Source organism: Manis pentadactyla, chromosome 14, assembly GCF_030020395.1.
Source record: "Manis pentadactyla isolate mManPen7 chromosome 14, mManPen7.hap1, whole genome shotgun sequence".
In the NCBI taxonomy this organism is placed as follows: domain Eukaryota; kingdom Metazoa; phylum Chordata; class Mammalia; order Pholidota; family Manidae; genus Manis; species Manis pentadactyla.
In genome coordinates this window covers 23,054,854-23,072,644 of record NC_080032.1, presented here as the reverse complement: position 1 = coordinate 23,072,644, position 17,791 = coordinate 23,054,854, and the positions used below count along the sequence as shown (strand labels likewise).

The 17,791-nt window shown below is 38.7% G+C and overlaps 1 protein-coding gene across 2 annotated transcripts in view; it reads right to left on the bottom strand.

Moving 5' to 3' along the window:
• Positions 1 to 378: 378 nt before the first annotated feature.
• RNF34 (ring finger protein 34) overlaps positions 379 to 17,791 on the bottom strand; it is a 32,813-nt gene continuing 15,400 nt past the window's right edge. For both annotated transcript variants that reach the window (XM_057491868.1, XM_057491869.1), the window contains exons 2-6: positions 9,654 to 9,872; positions 8,137 to 8,544; positions 3,520 to 3,609; positions 3,052 to 3,253; positions 379 to 1,096 (exon numbers count right to left, since the gene is read on the bottom strand). In XM_057491868.1, the coding sequence (XP_057347851.1) occupies positions 906 to 1,096; positions 3,052 to 3,253; positions 3,520 to 3,609; positions 8,137 to 8,544; positions 9,654 to 9,872 (1,110 nt within the window). In that variant the 3' untranslated portion in view covers positions 379 to 905. The remainder of the gene's footprint in view (positions 1,097 to 3,051; positions 3,254 to 3,519; positions 3,610 to 8,136; positions 8,545 to 9,653; positions 9,873 to 17,791) is intronic.

Genomic DNA, 17,791 nt, shown 5'->3' with positions numbered 1-17,791 from the left:
AAGTACCTTGCATAACACCTGGGCACAGTAAACAGCAAATCAGAAGTTAACCTCACTGGTTGGCAAAGGTAGATTGTTACATCTTTGAAGGTGCTCCCATTGCTTGTAGAGCAGGTGCTACACCAGATATGGACATCCATTCATGCCATATCCAAGTGAATTAGGAACTGACCAGAACAATGTAAAAAAAGCATTTTTTTAAATCTAATTTTATTCCTAAAGTTTAAGTTAGCTAGCCAGTAGCACTGAAAAATACATTTTCACTATACAAAAATGGTGTAAACTGATTCCACAGTAACAAAGAATTTAACACACTTACCTAGTTAAAGAAGCTAGATGCAGCCATTGCTATAAAAAGCAGTATAAGAAACGGACATGTTTAGTCTAAGGCCCTGGCAGTTGACTACAGAATGTCAGTTGTTTCCAAATTTGTTTAATGCAGAAATAGCAACAGTGTGGAAACTTACATTCATCAAATAGTAGCATTTAAAATATACATGACTAATAAAGTGGACATTCACTTGTGGACAGTGATCTCATCCAAAGAGAACAGAAGTTTCAAACATCTGAGTAGTTTAAGTTAAAAATAGGATGGAGAAGAAATAAGAGAACAGAATAAACATTCTCCAAAGAGAGCAGTAGCTGATACTGTAAGCAGTCTGACTTCAGCAATTAGTGATCTTGGATGCGTGAAGAAGCCTGACAGAACCTGGGAAACAGCATTGTCCACAGGCTGACAGAACCAATGTTGCCACAACTAAGGGTGACTCTGTCTCCGGTTAGAAGTGAAGATTACTTTAATAATAGTTTAAGCCTTGGAACAGTCAGTTTCCAGTCCCTTCTGTGCACTGACATGTCTGGGCTCAAGCTTGGGGGCAAGTGTCCTGTCAGGGAGAGCCTCAGTTTCAGGACTTGAACACATGCACAGCGCGCACCACATACTGCCGGCAGATGGGACACTCACTCATGCGCTTGCCACACTTGGTACAGGTGACCATGTGCCCACACTCGAGCAGGACACAGTCAATGACGGCGTCCATGCAGATACGGCACAGGCTGTCATCTTCCTCATCCTGCAGCTGCAGCCGCTCACCATCTGAAAAGGAACAGAGAACTGGGGCTGCAGGCATGGCTGCCTGGTGGAGTAGCCATCTGCCGGGTGACCAGGGCAGGCCCGGAATGAACCCAGTGCTTTAAGAGAAATAATCTAACTTCTCTGCACTTAGGTTCCTCCATTAGAAAAAGCAATAATAATGCCTACAACTCAGTTTTGTGAAAAATAAATGAGAAATGTTTAGCTTAGGACCAGTTTATCAAGTACCCAACAAGTGGCAGCTACTTAATATATTTTATATCTATATTGTAATAGAAGGTTTTTGTGATAAGGATGGATTACTAATGTAAATAAAAATGAAGAAACCCTGGGCGGGCCTCACAGACCGTTGCAATCTCCAGCCCAACTGTGTGGCCCTGGGAAAGTTACCACCTCCAGAACCTCCTATCTCAGTAGAAAGAGGAGCTTTATAGCTACACTGAGGGGAAAGTTATGAAGAGCTGTACATCAAGTAACCTATAGCTGGGCAAGGCACCCCCACTAGTCTTAGAAGCATCTTGAGCCACCTGTGTTCCTGGCTCCCCTGGTACTGTTGAAGTTTAACTCAAAGGAAAAAGCCATCCTGGCTCTTGTGGCCCAGATTTAGGTTCTGAGAAAATCAAGAGATTCTTGTAATCTGGGATCTTAATTCACAGCCCATGCCCCTAGTGGGGAGAGTGGATTCATGGTTTAAGATGACAGATGAGCCAAGGGGTAGACACCAGAAGGTTCCTGAGAGCAAATCTGAGTCTGGGCCTTGGTCTCATTTCCTCAAGGAAGGTTCTTTCCAACTCTTACACTTCTGAGCATAAAGCAGACAAGCCAGAGTTTATCAAGGCTATTATATAAGGTTATCGGAGTGAACTGGCATAAGTGGCTGCAGCCAGTAAAACAGGAAAGATTCCAGCTGTCTCAAAACGTGTATTGCACAAGCCTGGAGATTGGACCTGGGATAGATTAAGCAGCAAGTTAACTGAGAAAAGCACTCTGGCAATCACGCATGTGGTGCCTCCTCTACCATATGCTCCCGAGGGGTGGAAATGGCTGAGCACTACTGGTGTGCACTGTACAGTTGGCATTTACATTTACTAAGTAAAAGGATTTCTCCCCTCACTGCCAGAATACCATTTCCCAGCCACAGCCTGGGACCTCTGAAGGATCTAAGGAATAAGATGTGTACCTACCATTGTGGCATTGTCTTAGAAACAGGCAAGCCAAAATACTTCTTGCATATGCTGGGCATAAACCTGTTTTATCAGTAAACACTGCATTTTTATAACTAGCTTAAGAAAACACTCAAGATGATAAAAGTTGATGATGGGAAGACTGTGTAAGTCTAGATAGGAACATACTATTTGTCAGTCTGAACACCACTGAATTCTTTCTTCTTGCTTATAAATGCTCTGTGGTTTGGCCCTGTTACCAGCTGAGGATTTCTGTTCCACACTTCATCAATAAATATTTCAAAAGTTCATAACCTCAGCTTTTCTTGACTTAACGCAGAAAACTACTAATACTTGATGCTAAGAACTACTTAACATCTTGGCTCTAGGGAATTTTTTTCCCCACTGTTAGGATTTAAAAGCCAAAATTGAGATAATCAAAGCATTGGCCTGCCAGAGGGGTTAGTAAGAAAACATTTTTATAGAGACAAGGCATTTCAACAGAGTTCTAACAAATGATACCAAGAAAAAGCAGACTGAACAAATGATTGCCTAACTCACTTGGCAATGGAGGGTGGGAGTCTCCCAGCACCAGGAGACTCACTGGTGGTCTCAGAGTGAAGACCCCCATAAGGAACTTACTACTTAACAGATCTATAACCAGCTGTACGTAACAAATTCACAATAAAAGGATATAGTTTTCTCAAAAAATAAATTTGCCTTGTGACAGAAACAGACCAGTTTTTAAAAGCTTAAGGAAGGATACTACAGATGAAAAAAAAAAAGTGAACCTACATGACTTCTGGTTTTCTTCATTCTCTTTGTATAACCGGTTTACTCTCTCTACAAGCTCCCATTTTTCACAACAACCAGAATAGTTGACAAAATTCCTAGCCAGGATTTCCTTCAGTTGGCGCACACTCATCCCTTCCACATCGTCGAGGCTGGACAGGTCAGACAGTGAAGCTCTCACTCTCTTCTTAGAGAGGCCAGGTGTCTGGAATCACAGAGTGCTGTTATCTCTGAGCAAACCTAGACCCCACACAGCAAGGAAAACGGCATGCTCCCCTCACCCGATAGGCATCACTGGCCCTGCATATTCTTCCCAGGCTTCAACTCAGTCCTTGAAATGTTTTATATGTATTGTGCTACATTCAAACCAGAAGAAACATTCTGTGCTAATCTAGCAAAAGTCCACATGGGCATTTTCCCTGCCTGGCAAGTTGACATGTCAGGGAAACCAAATCTCATAGGAGAACTCACCCGCGCCTCCAAGTGTTCTTCTCCATCATCCTCCTCCTCCTCCTCCTCCTCCTCATCTTCTGTGTTTGCTGAGGCTCTATCACTTTGTTCCTACAAATATAATGATCTGATTAGGTCAGGAATACTATTTTCCTAACAGTATCGACCCACATTTATTACTATAGAGAAAGCCTTTCCACAGTCCCTCTCCAAGGATGATCCCAATACCCAATACATGACCTCTTGGATCCCGAATCCCACTGCCCCTCCTGAAGAGTTGGGCCCTAACTTCATAAACTTACCTTCCTTGATGGTATCCCAAAAGTCAAATTCCTATGTGTGTGTGAATTTGTAGAACCTAACCAGACTATTACCTCCCTGAGGAAGATCCCATCATGGAATGTCAAAGCTGTAAGCATATAGAATTGCACAGCGTTATCAAAAGACCTGCATATGGCTGGTTTAACTGAAGCCTCTAAGATACAGATAGAGACTAAAGTTGTAAGATCAGCCCAGTGTCACAGGCATTCAACTTGAAAGATCTCAGTCCTACTCAGACATGTTTTTTTTTATTTTGGTATCATTAATATACAATCACATGAGCAACACTGTGGTTACTAGGTTCCCCCCATTATCAAGTCTCCACCACATACCCCATTACAGTCACTGTCCATCAGCATAGTAAGATGCTATAGAGCCACTACTTGTCTTCTCTATGCTATAGTGCCTTCCCCATGGCCCCTCCTACGTTATGTGTGCTAACTGTAATGCCCCTTTTTCCCCTTATCCCTCCCTTCCCACCCATCCTCCCCAGTCCCTTTCCCTTTGGTAACTATTAGTCCATTCTTGGGTTCTGTGAGTCTCCTGCTGTTTTGTTCCTGCAGTTTCTTCTTTGCTCTTAAAGTCCACAGATGAGTAAAATCATTTGATACTTGTCTTTCTCCGCCTGGCTTATTTCACTGAGCGTAATACCTTCTAGCTCCATCCATGTTGTTGCAAATGGTAGAGTTTGTTTTCTTCTTATGGCTGAATAATTCCATTGTGTATATGTACCACATCTTCTTTATCCATTCATCTGATGGACACTTAGGTTGCTTCCATTTCTTGGCTATTGTAAATAGTGCTGCGATAAACATAGGAGGGCATATGTCTTTTCTGAAACTGAGAAAACTGTATTCTTAGGGTAAATTCCTAGTAGTGGAATTCCTGGGTCAAGTGGTATTTCTAATTTGAGTTTTTTGAGGAACCTCCATACTGCTTTCCACAATGGTTGAACAGATTTACATTCCCACCAGCACTGTAGGAGGGTTCCCCTTTCTCCACAACCTCCCCAGCATTTGTTGTTCCTAGTCTTTTCTATGTTGGCCATCCTAACTGGTGTGCGGTGATATCTCATTATGGTTTTAACTTGCATTTCCCCGATAATTAGCAATGTGGAGCATCTTTTCATATGCCTGTTGGCCATCTGAATTTCTTCTTTGGAGAATTATCTGTTCATATCCTCCACCCATTTTTTAATAGGGTTATTTGCTTTTTGGGTGTTGAGGCATGTGAGTTCTTTATATATTTTGGATGTTAACCCCTTGTCAGATATGTCATTTACAAATATATTCTCCATACTGTAGGATGCCTTTTTGTTCTGCCAATGGTGTCCCTTGCTGTACAGAAGCTTTTCAGCATAATGTAGTCCCATTTGTTCATTTTTTATTTTGTTTCCCTTGCCTGAGGAGATGCATTCAGGAAAAAGTTGCTCATGTTTATATTCAAGAGATTTTTGCCTATGTTTTCTTCTAAGTTTTATAGTTTCATGACTTCATTTAGGTCTTTGATCCATTTTGAGTTTACTTTTGTGTATGGGGTTAGACAATAATCCAGTTTCATTATCTTACATGTAGTAGTCCAGTTTTGCCAACACCAGCTGTTAAAGAGGCTGTCGTTTCCCCATTGTACATCCATGGCTCCTTTATCATACATTAATTGACCATATATGCTTGGGTTTATATCTGGGCCCTCTAATCTGTTCCATTGGTCTATGGGCCTGTTCTTGGGCCAGTACCAAATTGTCTTGATCACTGTGGCTTTGTAGTAGAGCTTGAAGTTGGGGAACGTAATCCTCCCCACTTAATTTTTCCTTCTCAGAATTGCTTTGGCTATTCGGGGTCTTTTGTGGTTCCATATGAATTTTAGAACTATTTGCTCTAGTTCGTTGAAGAATGCTCTTGATATTTTGATAGGGATTGCACTGAATCTGTACATAGCTTTAGGCAGAGTGGCCATTTTGACAATATTAATTCTTCCTATCCATGAGCATGGGGTGTGTTTCCATTTAATGGTATCTTCTTTAATTTCTCTCATGAGTGTCTTGTAGTTTGCAGAGTATAGGTCTTTCTCTTCCTTGGTTGGGTTTATTCCTAGGTATTTTATTCTTTTTGATGCAACTGTGAATGGAATTGTTTTCTCTTTCTGCTAGTTCATCGTTAGTGTATAGGAATGCAACAGATTTCTGTGTATTAATTTTGTATCCTGCAACTTTGCTGAATTCAGATATTAGATCTAGTAGTTTTAGAATGGAATCTTTAGGGTTTTTTATGTATAGTATCATGTCATCTGCAAACAGGGACAGTTTAACTTCTTCCTTGCCAATCTGGATACCTTTTATTTATTTGTGTTGTCTGATTGCCAAGGCTAGGACCTCAAGAACTTTGTTGAATAATAGTGGGGAGAGTGGGCATCCTTGTCTTGTTCCCGATCTTAAAGAAAAAGCTTTCAGCTTCTCTGTGTTAAGTATAATGTTGGCTGTGGATCTGTCATATATGGCTTTTATTATTTTGACATACTTGCTCTCTGTACCCATTTTGTTGAGAGTTTTTATCATGAATGGATGTTGAATTTTGTTGAATGCTTTTTCGGCATCTATGGAGATGATCATGTGGTTTTTGTCCTTTTTGTTGATGTGGTGGATGATGATGATGGATTTTCAAATATGTTACCATCCTTGCATCCCTGGAATAAATCTTACTTGATCATAATGGATGATCTTTTTTATGTATTTTTGAGTTTGGTTTGCTAATCTTTTGTTGAGTATTTTTGCATCTATGTTCATCAGGGATATGGGTCTGTAATTTTCTTTTTTTGTGATGTCTTTGCCTGGTTTTGGTAATAGAGTGATGCTGGCCTCGTAGAATGAGTTTGGGAGTATTCCCTCCTCTTCTACTTTTTGGAAAACTTTAAGGAGGATGGGCATTAGGTCTTCACTAAATGTTTGATAAAATTCAGCAGTGAAACCATCTTGTCCAGGTGTTTTGCTCTTAGGTAGTTTTTTGATTACCAATTCGATTTCCTTGCTGGTAATTGGTCTATTCAGATTTTTTGTTTCTTCCTGGGAGATTTTTTGTTTCTTCCTGCCTTGGAAGGTTGTATTTTTCTAGAAAGCTGTCCATTTCTTCTAGATTATCCAGTTTGTTAGCATATAATTTTTCATAGTATTCTCTCATAATTCTTTGTATTTCTGTGATGTCCATAGTGATTTTTCCTTTCTCATTTCTGATTCTGTTTATGTGTGTATATACTCAGACATTCTAATTTCAAAGAGTGCTTTCTAGACCTATTCATTGATGGCTGATGCTAGTTCTAGTTTTCAGAAATTCTTTTAACAATCAGAAGTACTGTTCTTTAGGAAGAATAGAATCCCTTCTACTTGAGCTATGTACCTTCTTTCATATTTCTTTCTCTTTTGACTTTATTTTGACTATAGCTCTGTAATAGTCTAGGTCAGTTAAAAATTTCTAATATTCCATCCACTGGTTCACAAACACATTACTGGAGCAACCAAAGACCCACACTTCCCAAGTAGTGACATACCCAAAAGTAACACAAAAGGCAAAATGTGTCTCATGTTTGCATCCTAATTATGCCAGCTCTCATTTCTCATTTGGGGAAATAATAGCTTAGACTTACCTAATTTATGAGTATTATTTAGAAGGCAATTGGACCAAATTTCCCTCTGTTTTTAAACACCTTTCCTTCAAGGAAGAAAATTAAATGTGGAGAGAACTGTTTTAAACAATTATTTTAGTATTTTAGAATCATTCACCTATACAATTTGAATATTAATTACTAGTCCTTGCATGTTATTCAATCAGGATGCCCAAGGACCTTAACTGGGACAATATTCTGTACTGGCATTTCTTTGAAATTAGTAAATAGCCACAGTATTTCACTAACCCAGATAGCTCTTTACCATTATCTAAATCAGAACTATTTTACTGTAGTAAGGCACCTGGCATTAGATTACTTACATTATTGCTTCCATTGTGTGTCACTGACACACAAAGAGTCTTGCAAATATTTGTACACTACTTTTCCGCCATTTCAACAGTTAGTATTTAAACTATATAAGGTAGGGAAACTGAGGTTAACTAAGGTCTAGAGATTAATGAGCTATTTTTAGGCCCTTCAGACAGCTGACTTTGAGGCCACCTAGCACCTAAGCTCAGAGACTCACATCAGGAGAGCCAGCAAGCACAGAATTCAGCAGCATGGGAACCTCTGCTCTTGCAATCATCAAGCCCTAAAGGCCCCACCAGATAAGGCTGAGCACAGATGTGCAAGGCCCTTGAGGTTATGACACCCTCATACCTGTGCCAGTGCTCCAGATCCTAAGGTCCGGTCACCACCCATAAAATCTCCCTGAAACGAAGACAGGGTAGCAGAGGGGGCTGTATAGTTTGAAAAAAAGGAATGTGTAGAAAAGTTAGAAGTCTGGGACCTTGAGGAATTCAGACTGCTTGTGTCCAGGTTATCATCAGAGCCTAGCCCATGATGGCAAAGTACTAGATCAACCAGGTCTTCCTTCTCTCGACAGGTATCAGTAGGTATGTTTCTAAGAATGAGATACTGCCGTAGATCCTTCACCTTCAGTCGCATTAACTGAGGGCGCTGAAAGGCTGTCTCTTGTAATAATTGACAAGTAGAACATCTTCGGAGGTTTTCTTGTAAGACTGAACAAACAGAGCAAAAATCCTTCTTGCAGTCACAACATACATGCTGAAGAAACAGAAAATAAGCATTTAATGAGCACTAGATATAAGCCATTGTGAAAGCACTAGTTTTCTTTTCGCCTTCTATTAAAATTCAATCTTAATTCTTATGAAGTCCCTGGTGGCACCAGACTATTCTCACAGGTGTTTTCATATTCCAAAAGTCATAAAAATTAGAACAGTCACTGCTGAGGCAGTTTGGATTCACATAAGTTCAAATACAGCCCTTTAAGAAAAACATACACTCCTGTGTTAATGAATTAAAACCTTTCCACCCCCTGGTGCAAACATGTAATTAGCAGAACAGAGCTGACTTAAACCATATGGAGCAGAAAGCACAACCACAAATTCTCTTTCTGCTCTTTTCCTATGTGAACAATTTCCCCATTTGAAGAGAAGAGGGTAAAAAACATAAGACAGAGGGAAAGAAAAGGGTAGCTGTCTCTCAAGGTAAACCCAAGCACATAAAGGACCCCATAATACAGTAACCTATACCATGTTGAGCCTTAATCACAATTAAAGCCATTCCACTAGCAAAGCTTAAAGAATACACTGGGATGTGGTCATTTCTGTGTGGTTCCCACAAGCTAACACCTTGTTCCTTAAGTATCTCAAAGGACTGAACTGATGATCAAAGACTGTGATGGCCTAGCAATATGATGGTTCTCAGAAAGAATGACTACCTTACAGAAAATAACTGTTTTAGCCCAAGTGTTTTATATTCCATCTCCAAACAGTAGTTATCCTAATACACTCATTTCTTCATTTGAGTTGAGAAAATGGGCTAGGGATACATTTTTTAAACTCGAGATCAGTTATAGTAAATCATCTCTGAACAAAACTGCAGATTAATTAAATCTGCTGCTTCAGAACATAAGCATCCTAAGGAAGAATCAAAGCATACAGAGTTCAGGACAAAGGCCTAAGCAATATGAGAACACCGTCTAGTCAGAAAACTTGAGCAGCAGTACAGTCCCTTCAACTGAGTACTTTTCTAAGTGTGAAATGGTGAATATGACTTTTTGCCATTTTTATAAAAAGAAATGAAGATTAGTATTCAAAATAACATACAAACAAAAAGTATGATACATGTATGTAACAGTTCATGCAACTCACCTTCTTTCTAAACACTGAAAATGAAAGTCCACAGGCTTTGCAGACTATATTAGGCCCTTCTGTAGGTACTGGTGGGTAAGTGGAAAAATCAGAGTTTGTTGTAAATCTGAATGGACTGGTGCCTCCTGCAAATCCTGACTGCTGGCCCCTGACAGCTCCGGTTCCCATGACTTCATTCAGCAGCCCACAGCATGAAGCCCACATAGAAGTGGCACCCGCCTGAAAAGAAACACATGTAGAGACTACAGTTAAGCCAAGTGGAACCTCTCTGCAAACCGCAGGAAATGCCATTCTCAGAGGTTTATTTGCCTTATATAACTTGGATTTTTTTTAAAGGTAAAATTAGCTTAAATATCGTATGTTTCAGATGTACAATATACATACTTGTATACACTACAAACTGATCACCATAAGCCTAGTTATGATCCATCATTATACAATTGTGATACAACCCTCTTTCCCTCTGGTAACCGCCAATCTGTTCTCTGTATCTATGAGTTTTTGTTTTGTTTGTTTTTTAGATTCCACATATAACTGAAATCATATGGTATTTGTCTTTCTCCTTCTGACTTATTTCATTGAGTGTAATACCCTGAAGGTCCATCCAACTTGTCACAAATGGCAAGATTTCCTTCTTCTTTATGGCTGAGTATTTTATTGTATATAGCTATACATCATCTTTATTCATCCACTGATGGGCATTTAGGTTGTTTCCATATCTTGGCTACTGCAATGAACATGGGGTGCATGTATCTTTTCAAACTGGTATTTCCATATTCTTTGAATATCCAGAAGTGGAATAGCTGGACCATATAGTAGTTCTATTTGTAATTTTTTGAGCAATCTCCATACTATTTTCCATAGTGACTGCACCAGTTTATATTCCCATCAACTGTGTAGAAGGGTTCACTTTTCTCCACATCCTCTCCCATACTTATTGTCTTTTTGATAGCTATTGTAACAGATGGGAGGTGATCTCACTGTAGTTTTGAAAAGATTATTCTTTTAAGCATCAAAATATTAAGCTATTTGGAAAGATAATTTTCTGGTTTTTGCCAAAGAATATATGGCATTGGGATACTCATGATATAGTGTTATACAAAAAGAAAAGATACATCATGAATCCAGTTTTGTTTAAAAAAAAAAGAAACCACCACCACGCACACACATATACACGGAGATACATAGGCACATGCATGGAAAAAGACTCAATAGAAGTACATGCTGTGCAATATTTGGGATATGCTTACACTAAAACAATTGATATTTATCTGAAGTTCAAATTTAACTGAGCGCACTGTATTCTGTCTGGCAACCTTAGACTGGTGTTTACTGTACTAGACAGCACAGGTCTATAGGCTGAGCTAGAATCTCCCAGTTACAATTTAGCAGGAAGAATATAAATTCAAACTATTTAATTTTTACATTTCTGTCATTAATAGCTGGGTGTAATAAACTATGACATAATTTTTTAAAAGTTTAAAAAATGACTGGGAAAATATCAAAATGCCAACTGAAGCACTATCTAGGTTTTTCATGTAACTATTTTCTTGAGTTTTTCTTACTTGCCAAATTCTTTATAAAGAATATATTAATTTAATGTTAAGATATTTTTTTAAAGGCAGTTACCCTACCTTTTCAAACTGAAAATAATAAACACAATTTCTGAAGATAGGATAAACATAATGACCTCCCCCAAGGTGCAGGGCTATTTGCCACTCCACTAAATGGCCTGAAACTAATATATTGCCTTTCATACTTTTCTCTCTTCCCTTCCTGTAAGACACCACTACTTTCACAACACCTACACCTAGAGTACCTGTCCTTTCTCTTTTTCTTTTACACTTAATTTTTTAAAAATTTTGTTATCATTAATATACAATTATATGAGCAACATTGTTTTTACTAGATTCCCCCCATTATCAAGTCCCCACCACATACCCCATTACAGTCATTGTCCATCAGTGTAGTAAGATGCTATAGAGTCACTACTTGTCTTCCCTATGCTATAGTGCCTTCCCCGTGGCCCCCCCTACATTATGTGTGCTAATCGTAATGCCCGTATTCCCCTTCTCCCTCCCTTTCCACCTGCCCCCCACAGTCCCTTTCCCTTTAGTAACTGTTAGTCCATTCTTGGGTTCTGTGAGTCTGCTGCTGTTTTGTTCCTTCAGTTTTTGCTTTGTTCTTATGCTCCACAGATGAATGAAATCATTTAGTACTTGTGTTTTTCCTCCCAGCTTATTTCACTGAGCATAATACCCTCTAGCTCCACCCATGTTGTTGCAAATGGTAGGATTTGTTTTCTTCTTATGACTGAATAATATTCCATTGTGTATATGTACCACCTCTTCTTTATCCATTCATCTACTGATGGACACTTAGGTTGCTTCCATTTCTTGGCTATTGTAAATAGTGCTGCGATAAACATAGGGGTGCATATGTCTTTTTCACACTGGGCTGCTGCATTCTTAGGGTAAATTCCTAGAAGTGGAAATCCTGGGTCAAATGGTATTTCCATTTTGAGTTTTTTGAGGAACCTCCATATTGCTTTCCACAATGGTTGAACTAGTTTACATTCCCATCAGCAGTGTAGGAGGGTACCTCTTTCTCCACATCCTTGCCAGCATTTGTGGTTGTTTGTCTTTTGGATGTTGGCCATCCTAACTGATGTGAGGTGATATCTCATTGTGGTTTTAATTTGCATTTCTCTGATGATTAGCAATGTGGAGCATCTTTTCATGTGCCTGTTGGCTATCTGGATTTCTTCTTTGGAGAACTGTCTGTTCATATCCTCCACCCATTTTTTAATTGGGTTCTTTGCTTTTTGGGTGTTGAGGCGTGTGAGTTCTTTATATATTTTGGGTGTTAACCCCTTGTCAAATAATGTCATTAACAAATATATTCTCCCATACTGTAGGGCACCTTTTTGTTCTGCTGTTGGTTTCTTTTGCTGTACAGAAGCTTTTCAGCACGATGCAGTCCGATTTGTTTATTTTTTATTTTGTTTCCCTTGCCCAAGAGTTGCATTCAGGAAAAAGTTGCTCATGTTTACAGGAAAAAGTTGCTCATGTTTATATTCAAGAGATTTTTGCCTATGTTTTCTTCTAAGTTTTAGAGTTTCATGACTTCATTTAGGTCTTTGATCCATTTTGAGTTTACTTTTGTGTATGGGGTTAAACAATAATCCAGTTTCATTATCTTACATGTAGTAGTCCAATTTTGCCAACACCAGCTGTTGAAGAGGCTGTCGTTTCCCCATTGTATATTCATGGCTCTTTGTCATATATTAATTGACCATAATATGCTTGGGTTTATATCTAGGTTCTCTAGTCTGTTCCATTGGTCTATGGGTCTGTTCTTGTGCCAGTACCAAATTGTCTTGATCACTGTGGCTTTGTAGTAGAGCTTAAAGTTGGGGAACGTAATCCTCCCTGCTTTATTCTTCCTTCTCAGGATTGCTTTGGCTATTTGGGGTCTTTTGTGGTTCCATATGAATTTTAGAACTATTTGCTCTAGTTCGTTGAAGAATGCTCTTGGTATTTTGATAGGGACTGCATTGAACCTGTAGATTGCTTTAGGCAGGATGTCCATTTTGACAATATTAATTCTTCCTATCCATGAGCACGGATGTGTTTCCATTTATTGGTATCTTCTTTAATTTCTCTCATGAGTGTCTTGTAGTTTCCAGAGTATAGGTCTTTCACCTCCTTGGTTATGTTTATTCCTAGGTATTTTACTCTTTTTTGATGCAATTGTGAATGGAATTGTTTTCCTGATTTCTCTTTCTGCTAGTTCATCATTAGTGTATAAGAATGCAACAGATTTCTGTGTATTAGTTTTGTATCCTGCAACTTTGCTAAATTCAGATATTAGATCCAGTAATTTTAGAGTGGATTCTTTAGGGGTTTTTTTATGTACAATATCATGTCATCTGCAAACAGGGACAGTTTAACTTCTTCCTTGCCAATCTGGATGCCTTTTATTTCTTTGTGTTGTCTGACTGCCAAGGCTAGGACCTCAAGAGCTATGTTGAATAAAAGTGAGGAGAGTGGGCATCCTTGTCTTGCTCCCGATCTTAAAGGAAGAACTTTCAGCTTGTCCCTTTTAAGTATAATGTTGACTGTGGGTTTGTCATATATGGCCTTTATTTTTGTTGAGGTACTTGCCCTCTATACCCATTTTGTTGAGAGTTTTTATCATGAATGGATGTTGAATTTTGTTGAATGCTTTTTCAGCATCTAAGGAGATGATCATGTGGTTTTTGTCCTTTTTGTTGATGTGCTTTATGATGATGGATTTTTGAATGTTGTACCATCCTTGCATCCCTGGAATAAATCCCACTTGATCATGATGTATGATCTTTTTGATTTATTTTAGAATTTGGTTTGCTAATATTTTGTTGAGTATTTTTGCATCTATGTTCATCAGGGATATTGGTCTAATTTTCTTTTTTTGTGGTGTCTTTGCCTGGTTTTGGTAGAGTGATGCTGGCCTCATAGAATGAGTTTGAAGTATTCCCTCCTCTTCTACTTTTTGCAAAACTCTAAGGAGGATGGGTATTAGGTCTTCACGAAATGTTTGATAAAATTCAGCAGTGAAACCATCTCATCCAGGGGTTTTGCTCTTAAGTAGTTTTTTGATTACCAATTCAACTTCATTGCTGGTAATTGTCTATTCAGATTTTCTGTTTCTTCCTGGGTCAGCCTTGGAAGGTTGTATTTTCCTAGAAAGTTGTCCATTTCTTCTGTATTATCCAGTTTGTTAGCATATATGTTTTCATAGTATTCTCTTATAATTCTTGGTATTTCTGTGGTATCCATAGTGATTTTTCCTTTCTCATTTCTGATTCTGTTTATGTATGTAGACTCTCTTTTTTTCTTGATAAGTCTGGCTAGGGGTTTATCTAGTTTGCTTATTTTCTCGAAGAACCAGCTCCTGCTTTCATTGATTCTTTCTATTGTTTTATTCTTCTCAGTTTTATTTATTTGTGCTCTAATCTTCATTATTTTCCTCTTTCTACTGACTTTGGGCCTGATTTGTTCTTCTTTTCCTAGTTTCATTAATTGTGAACTTAGGCTGTTCATTTGGGATTGTTCTTCTTTCCTGAGGTAGGCCTGTATTACAATATACATCCCTCTTAGCACGGCCTTTGCTGCATCCCACAGATTTTATGGTGTTGAAATATTGTTGTCATTTGTCTCCATATATTGCTTGATCTCTGTTTTTTTTTTTTTTTTATAATAATAATTTTTTATTGAAGGGTAGTTAACACACAGTATTACATTACATGAGTTTCAAGTGTACAACACAGTGGTAGAACATTTATATACATAATTCTAGGTTCCAGCTATCACCCTACCAGGCTGTTACAATATCTTGACTATATTCCTTATGCTATACATTACATCCCGGTTACTAATTTATTTTACCATTGGAAGTCTGTCCTTCTTTTTTTTTTTTTTTTTTGTGAGGGCATCTCTCATATTTATTGATCAAATGGTTGTTAACGACAATAAAATTCTGTATAGGGGAGTCAATGCTCAATGCACAATCATTATTCCACCCCAAGCCTAATTTTTGTCAATCTCCAATCTTCTGAGGCATAACAAACAAGTTTTTACATGTAGAACAAATTCTTACATAATGAATAAGTTACATAGTGAACAGTACAAGGGCAGTCATCACAGAAACTTTCGGTTTTGCTCATGCATTATGAACTATAAACAGTTCAAATATGAATACTCATTTGGTTTTTATACTTGATTTATATGTGGATACCACATTTCTCTCTTTATTATTATTATTTTTAATAAAATGCTGAAGTGGTAGGTAGATACAAGATAAAGGTAGAAAACATAGTTTAGTGTTGTAAGAGAGCACATGTAGATGATCAGGTGTGTGCCTGTAGACTATGTGTTAATCCAAGCTAGACCAGGGCAATAAAACATCCACGTATGCAGAAGATTTCTCTCAGAACGGGGGGGGGTGAGGTTCTAAGCCTCACCTCTGTTGATCCCCAATTTCTCACCTGATGGCCCCCCTGCGACTGTGCCTGTCTTAGGTTGTTCCTCCCTTGAGGAATCTTACCCGTCTCTGGCTAACCAGTTATCTTCCAGGGCCATACAGGGAAATGTGAAGTTGGTAAGTGAGAGAGAAGCCTTATTGTTTGAAAAAGTTAGCTTTTTACTTCTTTGCATATTTATGCCCTGTGGCTTCTATGCCCAGCATTTGTCTTGAGGTATCTTTACCACTTGGAAGAATTATGATACTCGGTAAATTTGATATGAGGCACGAATTCTATTTAAGGGTTGTAATTAGGAAGGAAGAAGAAAAGCTATAGATGTAGCAGGCGGAAGAAAACATGGGAAGATTGATTATTTCTTTGATATATCTTCTTGTAGAGTAACTTCAGCATGTATAGGTTTTAAGCTACTACTTAAATTGCACACACACATTAACATAATAGGAGTATAGTTACATAACCAAAGCATATCTGTAATTACCAGCCATCTGCAGTGAAACCAAGAAAACCAGTTAGGCACCTTAGGCATTTGTGAAAACTTATCTATGATATGGTGGATATTGTCCAACTGAACTTGAACAGTCTGAGAGAAATCAGACAAATTAAAACAACCCATTCCTGGGGACTGTTCACATGCCATATGTTCTTTTAACAGTAAATAGTTTGTAGTTGTAAGACTTTGGAGCGCTACAATTTGCACTTCTCCAAATTCTTGGTTGAGTTCCAACAGTATAGATCCAGTCCAATTTTGTTGTTTTACTGTATGCACAGGTCAGCTTAGATATCTCCTTCCTCATTCCCATGGCAAGTCCAGGAACTGGTGGGATGAGTGCATCTACAGCTGTAGCAGTGCGTGGATCTTTGTTGGGGTTTTTTGATGATCATCTTCTGGCATGAGTCTTCCAGAGAGTGCAGATGTTGGAAGTTCTTTTTCATATCGTATCTTAGTTCATTTTCGGGGTAGCCCAATTAGGCTTTGATCCTCTGTATAAACACAAACAGACCCTTTGCCTACACTTTTATATGCCCTTTATACCCTTGTGTAGAACTCGTTGGAGGTTACCACACAGGAACTGCCCTTTTTTTTTTTTTTTTTTTTTTTGCTATCACTAATCTACACTTACATGACGAATATTATGCTTACTAGGCTCTCCCCTATACCAGGTCTCCCCTATAAACCCCTTTACAGTCACTGTCCATCAGCATAGCAAAATGTTGTAGAATCACTACTTGCCTTCTCTGTGTTGTACAGCCCTCCCTTTTCTCCTACCCCCCCCATGCATGTTAATCTTAATACCCCCCTACTTCTCCCCCCCTTATCCCTCCCTACCCACCCATCCTCCCCAGTCCCTTTCCCTTTGGTACCTGTTAGTCCATTCTTGAGTTCTGTGATTCTGCTGCTGTTTTGTTCCTTCAGTTTTTCCTTTGTTCTTATATTCCACAGATAAGTGAAATCATTTGGTATTTCTCTTTCTCCGCTTGGCTTGTTTCACTGAGCATAATACCCTCCAGCTCCATCCATGTTGCTGCAAATGATTGGATTTGCCCTTTTCTTATGGCTGAGTAGTATTCCATTGTGTATATGTACCACATCTTCTTTATCCATTCATCTATTGATGGGCATTTAGGTTGTTTCCAATTCTTGGCTATTGTAAATAGTGCTGCAATAAACATAGGGGTGCATCTGTCTTTCTCAAACTTGATTGCTGCGTTCTTAGGGTAAATTCCTAGGAGTGGAATTCCTGGGTCAAATGGTAAGTCTGTTTTGAGCATTTTGATGTACCTCCATACTGCTTTCCACAATGGTTGAACTAACTTACATTCCCACCAGCAGTGTAGGAGGGTTCCCCTTTCTCCACAGCCTCGCCAACATTTGTTGTTGTTTGTCTTTTGGATGGCAGCCATCCTTACTGGTGTGAGGTGATACCTCATTGTAGTTTTAATTTGCATTTCTCTGATAATTAGCGATGTGGAGCATCTTTTCATGTGTCTGTTGGCCATCTGTATTTCTTTTTTGGAGAACTGTCTGTTCAGTTCCTCTGCCCATTTTTTAATTGGGTTATTTGTTTTTGGTTTGTTGAGGCGTGAGAGCTCCTTATATATTCTGGACGTCAAG